The sequence below is a fragment of the Callospermophilus lateralis genome, chromosome 5 (assembly GCF_048772815.1).
Source record: "Callospermophilus lateralis isolate mCalLat2 chromosome 5, mCalLat2.hap1, whole genome shotgun sequence".
Classification (NCBI taxonomy): Eukaryota; Metazoa; Chordata; class Mammalia; order Rodentia; family Sciuridae; genus Callospermophilus; species Callospermophilus lateralis.
This window is the reverse complement of record NC_135309.1, coordinates 74,514,775-74,534,478: the sequence shown is the minus strand read 5'-3', so window position 1 is coordinate 74,534,478 and position 19,704 is coordinate 74,514,775. Positions and strand designations below refer to the sequence as shown.

The following is a 19,704-nucleotide window of genomic DNA, read 5'->3' as shown; positions in this document are numbered from 1 at the left end:
TCCTTTTCACTATCAAAAATGGTTACTCCCAGATTGTGAGTTCAAGCAACATCTCCAAAACCAGCAGTGTTTGCTTAAAACCAAGAAGGCTTGTTTATAACAAACTTTATGAAAAATTTCCCAATAAACTACAAATTGGATAAAAGCCAATAAATGTGGAGAGTATGGTGTGTACTTTGCTGCCACCCCTTGGATATGGGAGCAAGTATTCCAGCCAAACCAGGGAATCAAGGAAATTTATGGTAAACAGCTTCAGCTATCATCACACTTGGTATGCTTCTAAAACCAAATTGCCAAAAATACCTTTCTGTAGTTTTATGTAAAACTCTGTAGACTAAAGAGTAGAAAAGGAATTTGCTGAGAGGCTGGAAATATTGAATAAGCAAATTTAACCTAAAAAAATAATTCGGAGACAGGCATAGTGGTGCATTCCTGTAATCCCAGTGGTTTGGGGAGATCTTGAGTTCAAAGCCAGCCTCAGCAAAATCAAGGTGCTAAGCAATGAAGTGAGACACTGTTTCTAAATAAAATACAAAATAGGGCTGGGGATGTGACTCAGTGGTTGAGTGCCCATGAGTTCAATCTATGGTACTGAAAACAAAAACAAACAAACAAACAACAAAAAAAAAAGGTCTGGGGACCATGACATCACTGGGTAGGGTGATGTAATCCCAGTGACTTGGGAGGCTGAGGCAGGAGGATCAAGTTTAAAGCTAGCCTCAGACACTGAGAGAGGCCCTATCTCAAAATAATAAAAAAGGATGTAGTTCAGTGCTAAAGTACCCCTGGTTCAATTCCCAGTACCAAAAAAGTCTGGTCTGGGAGCTGGAGGAGTAAGTAGCTCAGTGGTAGAGTGTATGCTTGGCATGGATGAAGCTTAGGTTCAATCCCTAACACCTAAACAACGGCAACAACAACCAAACCAGTCTAGACTGCAAGTGCCACGTATTTTCTGTCAACTTATACACACAAGAACATGAAAATATACAAGATGGCAAAATGAAGAAGACAAGAATGGCAGGGGCAAAGGCTAAGAGTTGAGGTGAGAACAGGCACCAAACCACAAAGGATTGGAAACTTTCAGGCTAAAGAGAAGGTTGGGACAAATTAACTGAGTGAACCCAAAAATGCCTAAAGGCAATCCTTAAAGCAAGATAATGATATGGATTACACAGCAAAGATATTAGATAATAAGCAGCTATTAGGGCTGGGGCTCAGCGGTAGTGCACTTGCCTGGCTAGTGGGCACTGGGTTGTATCAACTTAAAAAAAAAAAAAAAAGATAAGCGACATGATCTTGTTATAGATTCCATTTTTAAAATGGATTCAGAAATGTAACTAATAAGAACTTTGTTTGGTAGGTTTCTACCAAGTTGCTAAAGTCTTGGACTCTCAGAATTTTGAATTTTAGGCACAAAACTTCCTTTCATTACTTTCTCTGCATGCCTCTCCCTACTCTCTGTATTGAAAACCTTAAACTTTCTGAATTCACCTTTATTATAAGACATTGACTGGGGGGAGAAATGCAGATTATTAAATATATGGCTTCTTTTAAAATTTAAAGGCTATTTTAATAACATTTAGTATTTATGTTTTTGTTTTAATACAAGAAGATTAAAAATTTTAGGAAAATTTTCAAACAAGATAAACATGCTTTTATCCCCCAGGCAAACCAATCAAAGTTGTTAGACCAGTTTGTGTAAACACAAAAATAAAGTCAAGGAAGCTTAATATTTCAAGTAGAGCCAATACCTCTCAGAGGAGAAATATATAAAGCTCTACAGAGCGGCTTGCTACAAAGGCAAACTGCAACCTTAAATTTTCCTCCATTTTCTGCTGTCATTATTTTTCTTTTCCAAAATCCAAAGACTCTCACCAAGAAGTCAGTGAATCATGGGGTACAGCAATGACTCACATGCAGGTAGTAAAACCTCTTACTAAACATGACACAACATATAACGACATATCACACAAAGCTCCCAGGGCCCCCTGCTCTTAGATTCCTTCTTTTTCTCATTGGTTTAGGGGTACCCTTATCAAAGAAATTTTCATTAATGCCACATCCAGAGGATTAATTTCTAAAAAATCAAATAGTTGAAAACAGGAAGAAGTATTTGAAAATAAATACAGAAAGTAATCACAACTAGGCAAAATAAATTAAAACAAAAACCAAAACCTGAAACAAAATTCAGGAAGGAAAAAAGATTTAAATAGCTGCACTCTCAAGAAGAGCATATTGATAAGGAAAAGTTTCTCTTCCCAAGATAGGAGGATAGGGCTGGGGATGTGGCTCAAGCGGTAGTGTACTCGCCTGGCATGCGCACGGCCTGGGTTCGATCCTCAGCACCACATACAAAGATGCCGTGTCTGCCGAAAACTAAAAATAAATATTAAGAATTCTCTCTCTCTCTCTAAAAAAAAAAGATAGGAAGATAGGGTAGTACCACCAATCACTCATCCAAGGATTCATGGTCCCTGAGCACTGTGGACAGGGAAAACATTTAGATGGTAACTTAACTGCCAGGATCAAAAGATCTCTAAGGAAGAAAATTCAAAGCAATCTGAGCAAATCCTGGGTCACACTGGATGCAGGGAGGTGTTTGAGTAACTTTAGGCCTCTCAGTCCAAAGACTGAGACATACACAGACAAAAAGCAACAGGCAGGGGCTGGGGATGTGGCTCAGGCGGTAGCGCGCTCGCCTGGCATGCGTGCGGCCCGGGTTCGATCCTCAGCACCACATACAAAACAAAGATGTTGTGTCCGCCGATAAAAAAAAAAAAAAAAAAGAAAAAAGAAAAAAGAAAATTCTCTCTCTCCCTCTCTCTAAAAAAAAAGAGCAACAGGCAAACAAAATCTAATTACCTTTTTACCTGCAAAGATCTGACCAATACCCATCATCTTACTGATTCTCAAGGACACTTTAGAAAGGTAAGTGAAAAAGAAAAATGTAATTCCTACAAACTTAAACACTGACCAGTTTGTACCAGAACCCCAGAATCTATGAAGAGCTTTCTTAAAAAGCAAAGTGTTGCTAGGCTTGCAGCACAGAAGTACTTGTCTAGTATGCATGGGACTGATCCTCAGCACCACATACACAAAACAAAATCAATAACAAAAAAGGTAAAATTTGAGTGGGGTGGTAATTATGGATAAGATAAGAGTCTCAGGGGGGCTTGGGTCATGGCTCAGTGGTAGAGTGCTTGCCTAGCACATGGGTTCCATTCTCAGCACCACATATAAACAGAATAAACAAAAAGTATTTAAAACAAAAGTCTCAATTTTCCAATGAAGAACTAGGATTAAGAATTACTGTTCCACCGAGTGCAGTAGCACACACCCGTAATCCCAGCAACCCAGGAGGCTGAGGCAGAAAGGCTGCAAGATCAAAGCCAACCTCAGCAACTTGGAAAGATCTTGTCTCGTAATAAAAAATTTCAGGCTGGGGATTTGGCTCAGTGGTTAAGGGCCTCTTCGTTCAATTCTCTGTATTAAAAAAAGAATCACTCTTCCTGGTTTTTTTCTGTACCTCCTAGTGTTGGATAATCAGCCAAAGGCAAACAGCCTCCAGGAGCACTATACTCACTTTAAGAGGAACTCAAAAGAACTTACCTACTGCACTTACCCTGTGCTATGGATTGAATACGCGCTCCAAAATCCATGTGTTGGGAAACTCTGTCCCCACGGATGCCAAGCATTCAAGGCACCACCTTGGAGGACCCTTCCTAGACAACCAAACCCGACAGTACTTTGATTTGGGACTTCAGATTCCAGAACTAGGGGAAACAAGTTTTTCTTTTTTTATAATTTATCCAGTCTGTAGTATTCTGTCATAGCAGCACAAAGCAAGATACCCTATCTATATAACACAGTCACACTGAATAATAGCTGAGAGATGCTTGACTTTTACCAGCCAGAACACCCATGCCCCACCAAATATCATACCAACCAATTCATCAAATCTAAATAACAGAATTACTCTCAGGTTAGGGATCAGGAACATTTCAGACTCCTTACCCAAATCCCAAATTAAAAATTTAGAGTAGAGGCACCTTAAGAAGCTTTCATTCGAATGTTCAATAATTTGATTGTGCCTAGGATATGGATGAACAAGGTTTTCACCATTCCCTCTTCCAAACTCACATTTACTCCTGTCCCACAAAGCTCAACTCAAAACAAAAATCAATCAATCCCCCTCCAACTTCTACTCCATTTTCAAGTCGTCCTTATTTGATTCACTGTAGGTTTTCTATCTTTTTACCTCTTCTCCTAATTGTGCAAAACTAAGTTTAAACTTTTAAACCAAGACAATCAAGATATAGGTTAAATATGGGAACAGACTAGGAGGAATACAGGTTTTAGAATCAAACATTCAGGCTCACGTCCTATTGTTATTTTTAGTTGTAGATGACACAATATATTTATTTATTTATTTTTATGTGGTGCTGAGGACCAAACCCAGCGCCTCACATGTGTGCGAAGGAGGTGCTCCACTACTGAGCTACAGCCCCAGCTCTCCTATTGTTATTCTGTGACCTAAAGCAAATCATATAAATCTCTGTGGATCTCTGTAACTACTTATTTCACAAGGTCATGAAGGTCAGGCATGGTTGTGCATACCTGCAATCCCAGCTTTGAAGGCAACCTCTAGATAACTTAGCAAGACCCTGTCTCAAAACAAAAAAATTTAAAAAGGCAGGGTGGAGCTTAGTAGCAGAGTGCTTGCCTGGAATGTATGAGGTCTTGAGTTTAATCTTCAATAATGCAAAAAAGAAAACCAAGGTTTGGTGCAGTGGTGCATGCATACCTGAAACCCTAACAACTTGGGAGGCTGAGGCAGGAGGATCACAAATTCAAGGCTAGCCTCAGCAACTCAGTGAGACCCTGTCTAAAAATAAAAAGGACTGGGTTATTGCTCAGTGGTGAAGTACCCATGGGTTAAATCCCCAATACCCCATCACAAATACATATGTGTTTGTCAATTATATATCTTGAATAGCAAGCAGATACCAGAAGATCATTAAATGACAATGATGAAGCTCTAACTCTTTACCTCTCTCACCTAGCATGGTAACAGTAAAAGTAAAAAAAGAAATATTACTGCACAACTAGAAATGGGAGGAGGAGGAGAGTAATGTCAGGTGATGCTGAAGTCTTATCTGAATTTGGGTAAGCCCAAAGAAAGAGGTAAGAGTTGACTTTGTGGTAGATAGTAGCTACCTTTACGGGATGGGAAGAACAAGAGATTCCTTTCCTTTAAAATAGTTATAAAATCTTCAGTGTCCTTATTCTACATTTGTGGCTTGAGCTCAGTATTTTGATATAACCAAGGTCCTGTTAACTTCTATTTGTGCATCAGTCACTTCAAAGAAGCCTCATATTTGTTTTCTTTTCCATCAAGTATCAAAGAAAAAAAAAAAAAACAAAAACACATTGCATCAGGCACAGCAATCCATGCCTGTAATCCCAGCAAAATGGGAGGCTGAGGCAGGCCAGCTTCTGCAATTTAATGAGGTCCTAAGCAACCTAGTGAGACCCTGTCTCAAAAAAAAAAAAAAAAAAAAAAAAAAAATCAAATACTGGGGATATGGCTCAGAGGTTGAGAGTTGAGAGCCTTTGGGTTCAACTCCCTGTATAAACAACAATAACAAAAAAAACAGAAGAAACACTGATCATACTGTATCTACATAAGCTTCTTGACAGCAGAAATTTTAGGACATAATGGTGCTTAAACATTTGAGGAATAAAAAATTCCCAACAAAACTAGGGTCTTCTCTATAAACTTTTTCCTTGTAAGTATTTTTATTTGTAGATGGACACAATACCTTTATTTTATTTATTTTTATGTGGTGCTGAAGATCAAACCCAGTGCCTTACACGTGCTAGGCAATCACGCTACCATTAAGCTACATCCCCAGCTCTCTATATACTGTTTTATAAAGCAGACCCCAGAAATTTAGTCTAAATTACCAAATAAAACATCAATTAAAAGTCTGCCACTCCATGCTGGTACATTCCTATAATCCCAGCTCTTCCAGAAGCTGAGATAGGAGGACTGCAAGTTCAAGGCAAACTCAAGCAACATAGTGAGAATGGGTCAAAAAAACAATCCCCGCCTCTATTCCTTGCAAAGGAACACACACGTGCCTTAAAAATAACTGTCCCCAGATTCGCTTCATTAAAAAGCTCAAACCATCACTTTTAACAGTGTTTTTTTATTTTGCGAATTCTCACTATAATGTCACCCCACCCCTATTCTGCAATCATCAATGAGGAAGGTCAGGAGGTAGAAAGGGCTGCCTTTTATAAAAACAACTTGGTTAATAGCATGTAGAAGGGAGTATTCTGTTCCTGTTCCAGTTATCTAAAATTGGTTTGTCAATTGACCAGATACTACCGCCAGATGGGAGAAATATCAAGATTTGAACTTACTGAAACATTAAAGCAGCCTTCCGTCTCAGGTACAGAATAGCTCAAAATTCCCAGTATTTCAGCAGAAAGTTTGCAAATACCATTTTAGTGTTCTACCCTCAAAAGCACAAAAATTACTCAGTCATCTAAAATAAAAATGTAACATCTGGTAGAATATTACTTTTTCTATAGTTATAGGCATTTACTAAAAGAACTTCATAAAAGTAAACTAGTGGAATATTCCACCAGGGAGCAGCAGAAGCTGAAAATTTCCTTTAGTTTTCTCACAGCAGTGCAAAGCCAGGAAACAGCAATCACAAACAACATAGAGACTTACTACCAGAGTTCTACCTTGGACCCTATAATAGAGTCATATATATTTTTTTAAACTTTTTTTTTTTAGTTGTAGATGGACACTATATCTTTGTTTCATTTATTTATGTGGTGCTGAGGATCAAACCCAGTGCCTCAGGCATGTAAGGCCAAGTGCTCAACCACTGAGCCAAGACCCCAGCCCATAAAGTCTATTTTTCTGGACCACTACTGAACTACTTTTCAAATAAACCCAAAGTCACAGCCTTCTCATTAATCACCTTTTTAATATACAAATGATGGGGCTGGGGATGTGGCTCAAGTGGTAGCACGCGCTCGCCTGGCATGCATGCGGCCCAGGTTCCATCCTCAGCATCACATACAAAACAAAGATGTTGTGTTCGCCAATAACTAAAAAATAAATATTAAAAGAAAAAAATATATATATATATACAAATGAACATCCAGTGCAGCCACAAGTTATTTCCCTCATCACCAATGCTCATTAAGAGTAAACATATTTGGTACTCAAGTTCTTTCTAAGGAAGATGTACAAACGGCATGCCTGTCTTCCTTTTATCTTGTTCCTGAATTCAGCACACCTGCTCCCTCTAGAAAATTATAAATCTCCTTAGACAAAAATTCTCCTTTCAAAAGAGAACGGGAGGATGTTTCCATTCAGCAAAAGAAATGCCTGACAAAGAGCGATAGGGAGTAGAAGCACAGGCTTTGAAACTGGAAAAGCGGGAATAGAATATGACACTGCCTCTTACTAGGCTGTGATACTAGGCAGCTACCTACTCTTTCTGTACTTCATATTCTCCAACCATGAAACAGCAATATCTTCCCTCATACATCTGTTATAAGGAGTCAAAAATGTATGCTACTCATTTATTTACCCCCCCCCACCCTTAGGGATTGAACCCAGGGTGCTTAACCACTGAGCTACATCCCCAGGCCTTTTTAGATTTTGAAACAGTCTAAGTTGCTTAGGGCTTTGCTGTTGCAGATGCTAGCTTTGAATTTGCAATTCTCCTGCTTCAGCCTCCGTGCCACTGGGATTATAGGCATATATACCACACCTGGCTCATTTACTTATCTTTGGAAAAGTAGTTTTATTACTTGATTAAAATAATCTCAGGGGGATGGGGATGTGTCTATTAAAAGTCTATTTTTCTGGACCACTATCGAACTACTTTTCAAATAACCCCAAAGCCACAGCCTCTCATCACCTTTTTAATATACAAATGATGGGGCTGGGGATGTGGCTCAAGCGGCAGCACGCTCGCCCGGCATGCGTGCAGCCCGGGTTCGATCCTCAGCACCACATACAAAACAAAGATGTTATATCCGCGGAAAACTAAAAAAAATAAATAAATATTAAAAAAATGTATCTCAGGGCTGTGGGTGTAACTTAGTGGTACAATGTGCACTTGGCATGTGCAGAGTTCAATTCCCAGCACAAAAACACATCTCAAGCTAAATCTCTAAATCTGCATCTTTCCTGGGGGTCTATCTTGCTCAACCAGAGTTAGACCCTAAAATACCACAAATATCAGAACATAGGTAGACCAAAGCTCTTCAGTAAAAATATCAGAAACATTAGTACCAGGCACAGTGGCACATGTCTGTAATTCAAGCTACTTAGAAGGCTGAGGCAGAAGGATCACAAATTCATGGCCAGCTTGGGCAACTTAGACCCTTTCTCAAAATAAAAAAGGTGGGGGGTGTGCTCAATAGTAGAACATGTGCTTATTAGCAAGCAGCTCTGGGTACACCCCTAGGACCAAAAAAGAATGAATTACAATTTTAAAGTTGCAGATCAAGTATAGCTCTACTTTACTGCTGTATCAAAGACACTGTATCAGTCCAATAATACTAACATCTAAGTAACATTCTTTGACACTTGCCTTGCCTAGGAAATTGTTAAATTTTTCCTGAGTAGTTACACAATCTCTTTTCCTTTTTCACAATGTCTAACACCTCATTCAAGATCCTAATCATCTGCTTATACTAAACCTCTTCAACATATACTGGCTATATCATCATTATAGGGATGTGTAGCTGACCATGTTCTCATTTTATTACACACTTCTTTCAAAATGTCTAGCCCAACTCAGAGCAGATGTTTGCTGAATCCTGTTGGTTCACTGGTCAGTAGTAAGAATACATTTATAGTGCTGTGCTTGGTAGAGTATGCCTGTAATCCTAGGGATCGGGAGGTCAAGGCAGAAGGATTCCAAGTTCAAAGCCAGCCTCAGCAACTTAGTGAGACCCTGTGTCAAAATCCTGGGCTTGATCCCCAGCACTACAAAGTCAAACCTAGACATAGCAAGAAAAAGAACCTTTTGACTATGATAATTTTTTTCTAAAGGAGAAATTAGAAGATCGAATGAAATATGAAATAAATATTGTTCTAGCATGCAAGTTATTTGCATGGTAACAATCAATTGCTGGGTACCTGAAAATGTCAAGTCTTAAGTATGTCAAAGAGCATAAAATAAAGCTGTTTTCAGAGGCATTTTCATCATGCTGAGGACACAGCCCAAGTGAGAAACCTCACATTCATAATTTCTAACATGGTGAAAAATCTTAATCTCTTTTTACCCTAAGATAGTAGGCTGAAAAATGAAGAGACAGCTATAGAATGTATCCCAGGAGAAGGTTCTATTCTGAGATCCCTAGAGAATAGGCTGAACTCAGAAGAAACTTCTGTCCTTCCTATTCTTCAAATGGGATCTAAGACCATTTAGTCCTGCAAATCTCAAAATTTAAGTTTTTTTCACAACCACACATCTTTCCAGGATAGGGGGTCTATGCTGAGCATATCTTCAATCCCAAAATCAAAGAAAAACAGTCCCCCCCTTCCCCAAAAAAAAGGATCCAACTAGTGGAGGCAGGGGGCAGGACAAACTTGTAACCTACAATGTACTCTGCTTTAAATGGTGTTATTCTTGCTTTACCTAGGAGAGTGTTCAGAGAATGCCATCCTTTCCTGGAAGGATAAGTGTATCTCCTATTACAATGAGAAGTTTGTTGAGACTTGAAATTCAAAGAGTGATTGTTCCCTAAGCCCACAATGCACAGAACATCAAGCTAGAATACTACAGCTGTTACAACTAGTTCTAAGTTGAGACAGGAAGCCTATGACACTTGTGAAGACTGAGGAACACCAACACATCCCATTATATATACTCTGATCTCCCTCTTCCCTTTATCACCTCTTTTCTCATGGCTCAGATCTGTTGGTGGTATTTGTATCTTTACCCCTTAACAATTCTTTTAGAATTTTTTTCTGGTTCTGGGAAATGAACCAAGGGGTGATCTACTACTCAGCCACATCCCTAGACATCCCCCCCCCGCCGGCCCCCCATATTAGGGGTTGAGTGCCCAGGGGCACTTAACCACTGAGTCATACCCCCCAGACCTTTTGTGTATTTTATTTTAAGACAGGGTCTTATTGAGTTGCTTACAGCCTAAGTTGCTAGGGCTGGCTTTGAACAGGCATGTCGTGGCACTTTAGTCCTTTTAAAGACAAGGTCTCACTAAGCAGCCAGAGCAGGCCTCAAATTTACAATCCTCAGTCCTTAGCCTCCTGAGTAGCTGGGATTACAGGCTTGTGCAACTGTACCTGGCTTCTATTTCTAAAGGCTCAGTATTTGTGTACACAAAGGAGAGAATTAACATTTGCAGAACACTCTATGGGATAAATGTAGTATTTGACTTTTAAACCCATATCACATTGACTGTTACCACCTAATCCAAGATATTGTTCATAGTTAATCGTGAAAACCAAAGCTTTGAAAGAATAACTTGCCATAGGTCAAATAGGTAGTTGGGGCCATTAAGACCTCTGAAGTTTCATCTCTTTTGGAGAAACTTTTAAACATTCTAATTGTTGAGTTTTCTCTCAATGGTCTTTTATCCCATCAGAGATGGGAGTGGAAGATGGAAGGAGCAAGAACCAAGGATAAAAAAGTCCTCTTGCTTGTAATCTCAGAGATTCTAGGATACAGAAGGAAGAGCTGAAGTCTTTGTTAAGCCAGGTGTGGTGGTGCATGCCTATAATCACAGCGACTCAAAGAGGCTGAGGTGGGAGGATTGATCCCCTGGGTGTATCAATCCCCACCACAAAACAACAACAAAAACTTCTTTAAAAACCTGATCCCAGCAGCTTGGGAGGCTGAGGCAGGAGTTTCACAATTTGAGACCAACCTCAGCAACTTAGTGAGGCCCTAAGGACTTAGCTAGACCCTGTCTCAAAAAATTAAAAGGGCTGGGAACATGGGTCAGTGATTTAGCACCCCTGGGTTCAATCCCCAGCACAAACAAACAAACAAACAAAAACTCAAACACGGAATAGTTCAGTTATCTATATGAAAGATTACAAGGTATCCCTAAAAGGGTATTATAATTTTTGGCAGTGCTGGGGATTGTATCAAACCCAGGGCCTTATGCATGTATTCTACTGGTAAACTAATGCTTAGCCCAGGGTATTACTTTAGTTAAAAATCAGCTCTCCAAGAATACCGAGGAATTAAAACAACAACAACAACAACAACAACAACAAAACCCCCAAAATTCAGTGATTTGGAAGTATTCACTTTATCAACTAGGTGATGATGAATCAATGTCAACTTGGGGACGGTACTAAGACACATTTAACATGTTATTCAAATTATGCCTCAATAAGTTTATACTTGAAATATACAAGATTTCTTCATGAAGATAAGTGAAAAATATTCTAAGACCTACAGACATAACCCAAACTAACACCATATTTTTCCTTGTCACATTCCTCATGACCATTGATTAGATGAGGCTTTGGTTATTTTATTACATAAACTATAAAGCTTCCAACACCATTTCTGGGGCTACCTCTTGCTTGCTCAGAAAACATCAGGGGAAACAAAAACAACCAGAAATCCGTACCTAACTTTCTTGTGACATGTTCACCTGCTTTAGTTCCTTATTTGAAACCAAGGATGGTTCAATTCACATGGCCCTATTCCCAGGCTATGTACACATTTGTCTTCATCGCCAACTGGGAAGAATATGCCAGGAACAATCATAAGTAGGGAAAAACTACCATCAACTTTAAGTGAGGCTTATGTTTAGCAAAAGAGCTGGCTGGTTATTTTACTTGTCAATATAGACTAACATTCAATCATACTTATATAAAACCAAAATAAAGTATGTTCCGCCCAACTTAAAAAAAATCAGATTAAGTATAATACTATGAGAATGTTAGCAAAGTTTCCCATTTCAGAAATGTCGCCTTTATAAATGTTCTTCCACAGGCATAACATAGTCTGTTATAGTTCAGATTATGTTGAATAAATCCAGACTTTCATATTTTGGAAAACATAAAATATATCCAGTAGAACACACTGGTTCAAGTGATACATTATCACTCTATGACATTATGGACAGCAAGTTATCTAACTTCTCAGTCTGTGTCCTTGTCTATCAAATGGTGGCAGTATTTATTGTTGTGAATGATACAATGTATTGTTTAAAACAGTGTAATATACTAAGTGCTCAATAAATTATTTTATTTAGATACCTCATTCTGTTCTAATGTATCATTTTGCAGGTGGTTCTTTTTAAGCTACACTACATTTGGGTCATATATCAAAAGATAATCATTTATTATCTAAATTTCAGAATAACACTTACTCATATCTTAGAAAGAAATGTTAAAAATGAACTAATTCCTGATTCTCATGTTCAGAATTCTATACCGTTGGAGAAGTCATTTTACATTCTGTTAACCCACCATTAAATTTCACCATCTTGTGCTAATCAACATGCTTTAACACAACCCATTTTCTCCTGAAAGCTACACGGTAGCCCCGCATACACCAGCCCACATTGATTGAAGGCACACCAGATTGACTCAGTTTGTCTTTAAAGCTCATTACAATTACTCCTAAAATATTTAACTTTAGGTAAAGAAGAAAAACATTTCTCACTATACACTATGAAAAACTAGAGTTTGACTTTAACACAAAAAGAATTGAAAATACAATCTTTTTGTTTCCCAAGAGAAAATGACATATACCAGGAACCTTGTGAGTCACAGAACAAACTTGACTCCCTAACCAACATGAGAAATGGCTAAGATTTTAAGTTTTCATGGAATCAAGATGCAACCAAAGCCCGACTAGAAGCAAACAGGACATGATCATTAACCACATTGTTTAGAGGAAGAGTCCCTACTATTTTAGACAGTTTAATCATGTCTAAAATGTTCAAACTATCACTTGGAAGAGCTGTGCCTAATAGCTTCATTTTTTAGCATGCTTCAAACTTTACTAAACAAAGAGGTAAAGCCTTCAAACCTTTAAAAGGAGATGCTTATAACTTTCAAGTGGCTAGGTGACATGCTTAGGAACAAATTTAAGAATAAGCTTTCTTCATCAAAGACTAGAAAGGAATATTATTACTTATTAAGCAGCATTATCAATGTTACTTCACTCAGACAACAGGCCGATTAGTAATAAATTCATATTTTAGACTGCTTCAGAGAATATAATGTGAACCTTCCTCCAAACAAAGAGAACAAATACTTTAAACAACAATCTACAAAAATCAATATACAACTGAAGGCTTCAAGTAACATGACAGAAAATCCTAGTGACAAAAAAGTACTTGGCATCATAATGGCTCATGACCTACATTACTCTTTCACATTTTCGGAATTATTTTTTTTCTTCTATTGTGGTACAAATTCCCATAAAAATTAATAAGCAAATATGATATTCATCCTATCACTGCAAATGCAATGCCAACGACAAGCATGAGCTGAAAACCAGAAACTCCAATTCTTATGCTGAAATCAACTTTCCAAAGTCCTGGGACAAAACCACTATGCTAATCTAAGAATGCACAGACTTAAGAATATGTTCCACTTTTGGGGGCCACTTCCGGTAAGTAAAAACTTTCTATGACTGGGAAAGTCAGGAAGTGAGGAAACAGGAATACTCTGGCACCTTCCTCAAATGAGCAATATTTTAAAAAAGAAAAAAATAAAGGCTAATCTTAATCTAGTTTACTCTTCTCAGAATGGATACACCTACAGTTTCTTACTAAAACTTAAAACAGGAGACAAGAAGTTCACTTAATTCAGTTCTGAATTTCAACAAGCACCCTCTACAGTGATATCATAAGAAGTTCCACCGGAAGGTCAACAGGAACTCTATTATTATGGCCCATATCAAACAGTCCCACTATCCAGAATTCTCCTGGATATACACATATAGGTTTGTCAACCAAAAGCAGCCCCCACCCCCCCATGCCGCACACGTTGGCATTTTCAGTTTATAGGCGGGTCCTGGAACAGCTAGAAACCAGGAAGCTCCAGGATAATTAGAGGACTTGAAGGAACTCATCCTGGGAGAGGTGGGAGACCCTCAGAGATCATAAGGAGCTAGAATGAGGATGTCCCTGTCCACCTCTCCTTCTCGCCCCATCCAAACTTCACCCGGGTCTTAAAGTCCAAGAGGGGGAGGCCATTTTAATAAGGCCTGGCTGAAGAACGTGAAGGGAGGAAACCAGGGAAGGACGTTCAGAAAGGAAAGCCAAGTACTTTTCCCCAAAAGCAGTCGAGTCTGGTGTCAGCACCTGGAGCCTGAAGAGTGAGGAGCAGGTCTTAAGGCCTGAGAGGGGTACAAAAGTAGTAGTGGCTTATCACGAGGGGGGGTCGCATGGTCTGAGCCTAGGGAGCGCAGGCCCCTTACCCCCAAATGGGGGAAAGACCCCTTCTCCGGCCAACAGCTCCGACCCTCGCCCCTGAGTCAGAGGCTACTACCCAGAGGTCCAGAAGGCGGGAGTTGGCTAGTGCCGGGTTCTCCTCATCCGGCCATGCGGCGCGGGGGCGGCCATCCTGAGGGGTCCCGGATCCAAGAGGGCACGGGGGGGCCGGACGCGGCGCTCACCCGCGGGCCGCCTCCAAGCTCTTAATGAGCTTCTTGATCTTCCAGATCTCCACGTTCCTGTCGGCAGCACTGGGGTCGTCCGCCATCTTCTCGCCTCCTCCTCCCTAGAGCGGCCCGGCGGGGCCCGGAGACACCAAGACCACAGAGTTAGCGCCGCCGCTGGGGCAGAGCGGCCCCCTTCCTTGCCACCCCCGAAAGGCCCTCCTCTCTCCGCCCCGCGCGGCCCGCCGGATAGGTCACTGGCCTTTCCCTCCCCTGTCTCACCTAAAGGCCCAGTCCTGGGCGGTAGCGGCTGCTCCTCCCCGGCGGCGGCTCCGCGGCGGCGGCGGCTCTGACGTAGGACACCGGCTCCCTCTCTCCAGGCAGCTGCATGTGTTGCAATCCGCTCACATGGGGCCTGTGATATCACTTCCTCCGCCAGGGGCGGAGTGGAAGGCGGCGGGCGGAAGGGAGGGGGCTGGTTCTGATGAAGAGAAGCTCTGCGCGCGCCGCGACTTTCCATTGGCCCTTTGTGCCGCGGCCTACAACGGGCCTGGTGATTGGTTGCAGCTGCGGCCGCACTGCCTTGTGAGGTAGAAGCAGGGGGCGGGAAGTACCGCGTTTCTTCCGTCCCGGCATGCAGAGAGTAGGAAGCGGGCGGAAGCTAGCGGCTCTCGCGACGATTTGCTTAGAGCTTCGCCAGGCTTCAATGGGGGTGGCTCTTAAAGGGCGAGGCACTGGGGTCGTCGTCTTTTGCGTTTTCTTGAGTGAACAGGGTAGGCACCGGAATCTCTGCGACACAAGAGAGGAGCTTGGGGCTCGACGCGCACGTCCAGTGTTGCTTCAGAAGGCTCAAAGGAACGTCTCGGGCTAAGCGACTTCGCTGACGAAGTGTTTGGGCCTGTGTGCGTCACTGCTTCGAGGACTAGTGTTCAGAATCCTGGCCAGTGAGCCCGGATCAGGAGCCTGAACTAGCTGGTCCGGGACCGTCATCCACAGAGGCGAAGGAGGCACGTTCCTTGTCGCTCTGTATGGGTTCACTCTGGACTTGGAACTGTGTGAGGTTTAAGAAAACAGGAGTGTCTGAGATAGGAGATCTGCGGTATCTTGACTCCACGTATATAGTTTGGTCTGAGCTGTCTAGTCTTGACTCCATGTATGTTTGGTCTGGAGCAAAATGGGTAGCTGTATATATTAGAACTTTTTCCTATTTGAGCTTAATTTTTTTTAGTTGGCCATTTGGTCCCTCTCATCTCAGATTCATTCAAATATTTGAACCCAGACCGTGTGATACATTCTGTTTTCCTGAGGATACAGGAGTGCATCAGACAGGTAACAGTGCCTACCCTATTGGAATTTACTGTCTAGTTGGGTTTATATTCGTTTTCGGTTTTTTTTTTTTTTGGCCGGAGGGAGGGTACCGGGGATTGAATCCAGGGGTGCTCAACTACTGGACCACAGTCCCAGCCCTTTTTTTTGAATTTCATTTAGAGGCAGGGTTTCGCTGAGTTGCTAAGAGCCTCGCCAAGTTGCTGAGGCTGGCTTTGAACTCGCAAATCCTCCTGCCTCAGCCTCTATGGGATTACAGGTGTGCGCCACCGCGCCCGGCTTCTAATATCTTGGTGTAATAATCTAATTGAACAGATAAATTGTACTTAAGGCTCTAAGTGTGGATGATGGGAGATCCAACTCTGAAATGAGGCGTAAAAGATGAATAGAAGTTGGTCAGCGAGGCGCATAGCACATTTGAGGAACTACAAAATTAACCAGTGCTGGAGCAGGGGTTGGGGAGTGTGGTTTGAGGAAGCAGCAGGGGAAGGGGTCACGTAGTGGCCTTTTAAGCTGTTTGGCTTTTTTCTCTAAATATTTAAAGACTTTAGAGCCCTTGCTTGGATTGGAGAGGGCAAAAGTAGAAACCTATAGACCCTTTTGGTCGCTTCAGTACCATGTGAAAGATGACTGTAGCTTAGAAGAGGGTTGCGGCAGTGCAGATGGAAGTGAATGAATAACGATACGGTATATATGAGGTTAATCTGTATGGATTGGACCCATATATGGCCTGGATAAGAAAGAAAGAAAGAAAGGTTCCCATAGAGTACTGAAATGATGACATTTACTGAGGTAGGAAACAGGAGGAACAGGTTTTGCTCCGGGATAATTGAGAATTTCATCTTAGCTCTGTTAAGTTTACAATGGTTGGAGCCTGGCTTGCAGCTCAGCGCCAGAGCATTCTCCTAGCATGTATGAGACTGTGGTTCAATCCCCAGCACCACAAAATAACTACTGCTAAGTTTGAGATTGCTTATAAGATGTTTAAGTAGTGATGTCAGTCATGCAGTTGCGTTTATTTGGGCTTTAAATACTTTTGGCATGTTTTCTCAACTTTGTCTACACTTTGGAAATGGGAGTGTCACCCCCATTTCATGCATGGGAAAATTGAGGTAAATAAAGGTGAAAAGGTCTTGCTCAGTCACTCAGCTAGTTTGTGCTTTCCCAGCTCCATATTGATTATTCAGTGCATAATATCAATGATCTGATTACCTATCTCTCCATAGGGTGGGAACACAGACTTCTGTGGGGCAAGTTTTCTTTCCCCCTAAAAGCATCTCTTTAGGTTCTGTTTTAATTTCCAGTATGTTCTCTCTCATTGTATAACATTGTACTCCAGCTCTGCCTGTTATTCACTGTGCTTGGCAGTAAGGTCTTATTATTATTATTATTATTATTTTTAGTTGTCAGTGGACCTTTATTTTATTTATTTACATGTGATGCTGAGAATCAAGCCCAGTGCCTCACACATACTAGGCAAGCGCTCTGCCACTGAGCCACAACCCCCGCCCCAGTAAGGTCTTCTTAAATATACTGTTTACTGACTAGGGTCTACTGTGTCCCAAGCTTTTCTCTACTTCATTTCCCTTACCCTACTTTCTATATTAGGTTTCCTTGCTTTACCTTCCTTTTGTTATGTTTATATTGTGTCTTTAGGTTCCTCTGAAGACTTTCCAAGCTTTTTAGACCGGCTCATGGTTTCATCTGGTCACATCTCAGGTGGAATTGGTATTTGTCAACCTTTGAATTTTTTTTGGGCGGGGGGGGGTTACTGGGGATTGAACTTGGGGATGCTTGGCCACTGAGCCACATCCCCAGCCCTATTTTGTATTTTATTTAGAAACAGGGTCTCACTGAGTTGTTCAGCACCTTACATTGCTGAGGCTGGCTTTGAACTTGTGATCCTCCTGCCTCAGCCTTGCGAGCTGCTGGGATTATAGTGTGCACCACCGTGCCTGGCTAACCTTTGAATTCTTGAAATGTGTTTCAATATTGCAGCTCCTGGCAGTTCAACTGTATCCCTAAAAGCTCATTTGCCTTATTGCTGCAAATTCACCAACTCTGCATTTAAACTTGGATATCAATGCATTAGAGGCAAAGGCTCTGACAGGAGAGAATTTTGGAAGGAATGGAATGGGAAGCTAGTAAGTGAAGGCTTTTAAAATGGAACGATGGGGGGTGCTGGGGTTGTGGCTCAGTGGTAGAGCACTTGCCTAGCATGTGCAAGGCCCTGGGTTTAGTCCTCAGCACCACATTAAAATAAGGTACTATGTGGAACTGAAAAAATATATATATTAAAAAAAATAAAATGGAACTATAATCATTTAGGGTTGAGAAGGAAACTTGTGATGTCAGGGTGATGCTGATTTGTCAAACTGCTACATGGTAAGAGTAGAATATATAACCTCTGATTCTCTGAATAATGAAGGAGTTGTTCTTGATTATCAAATCTTGTTCAAGAGTTTTTATAAAACTTACTATAGATTATATAGAACCTATCTGGGTATATTGCAGCACATCTGTAATCTCAGCTACTCAGGATACTGAGGCAGGAGGACTGCAAGTTCAAGGCCAGCCTGGGCCACTTCGCAAGACCCAGTCTTAAAAAAAGGGCTGGGGATGTAGCTCAGTAATAGAGTAACCCTGGGTTCAATCCCTATTACTCCTGCTCCCTGACCCTCACATCTCTAGAATCTCTCCTTCCCAGAGGTCTTTGCATTGGCTGAAAGTTCCAGCCCTCTAACCAGCTGATCAGCCCCTCCAGAGGTTTCCTTTGGGCCCCTCTCCTAAGTGCTTAAACTCAATATAAGCTGCGGCCCTCTGAAGAGGCTCATATGAACAACAAAAGAAACTCAGAAAATTCCAAGGATTCAAGAGTTGTTACTGGAACTGAAAACTTCATCATATACCACAGCTAGGGTATATAAAGACCCAATACTTTAAATTGTAATTCTGAAAGGCTCTAAATTCCTAATAGTTGTTAACACATCAGCCTCTTATGCAGGATGAAAGATCCTACATACCCATTCTACAGACTCCGTCTTTCTACCAGGATAAACAAATCTCCAGGAATTATACTTTGGATTTGCTTTATCTTAGACTCATAACTTTATTTTCTGCCACAGATTTGGTGAGTTTCTGGGTTGGTGAATGCATCCTTAAACTAGGAAGATTCTGTACTCCAACTCTACAGGAATAGAAATTCCTGCACTCAGAGGACGCTCATGAACCAAACTCTTGTGTACTTCTTCATTTGGCTGTCCATATGCATCTGTTGTAATATCCTTTATAATAAATGGCTAAATTGAAATAAAGTTTCCCTGAATTCTCTGTTCCACCACCACAGCAAAATACCAAACACAAGGAGGGTTAAAGGATCCCTGATTTTATAGTCACTTAGTCAAAAACAGGTCACAATCTGGAACTTGTGATTGGCATCAGAAGTGGGGATAATCTTATGAGGCAGAGCCATTAACTTGTGGGATCTGATTCAAATTCCAGGTTGATAATATCAGAAGTTAAAAGTGAATCATAGGATACCCAGCTCGTGTGCAGAAAGTTTAAGTGCTTGATGTGGAAAAAACCCACCATTTGACCATGACCAAAGAAGTGTTCTTTGTTGAGTGTAGAAAAACGGAATTTGTATTTCTTCATTAATATAAATTAAATGAACAACATTTTCCTGGGTGTCTTAATAGTTATATGTCTGTCTGCTCTGCCCCGATCAGAGATTTTT

The 19,704-nt window shown here is 41.0% G+C and overlaps 1 protein-coding gene and 1 long non-coding RNA gene across 2 annotated transcripts in view; one reads left to right on the top strand and one right to left on the bottom strand.

The window, feature by feature from the left end:
* Positions 1-15,045, bottom strand: part of Etf1 (eukaryotic translation termination factor 1) — a 28,482-nt gene extending 13,437 nt beyond the window's left edge. The window contains exons 1-2 of the mRNA XM_076856889.2: positions 14,925-15,045; positions 14,661-14,764 (exon numbers count right to left, since the gene is read on the bottom strand). Of these exons, the coding sequence (XP_076713004.1) occupies positions 14,661-14,746 (86 nt within the window). The 5' untranslated portion in view covers positions 14,747-14,764; positions 14,925-15,045. The remainder of the gene's footprint in view (positions 1-14,660; positions 14,765-14,924) is intronic.
* Positions 15,046-15,278: 233 nt separating this feature from the next.
* Positions 15,279-19,262, top strand: LOC143399274 (uncharacterized). Its single transcript, XR_013091397.1, has 3 exons — positions 15,279-15,971; positions 17,625-17,696; positions 19,094-19,262. It is a non-coding gene; the product is annotated as an uncharacterized LOC143399274 (long non-coding RNA).
* Positions 19,263-19,704: the final 442 nt, after the last annotated feature.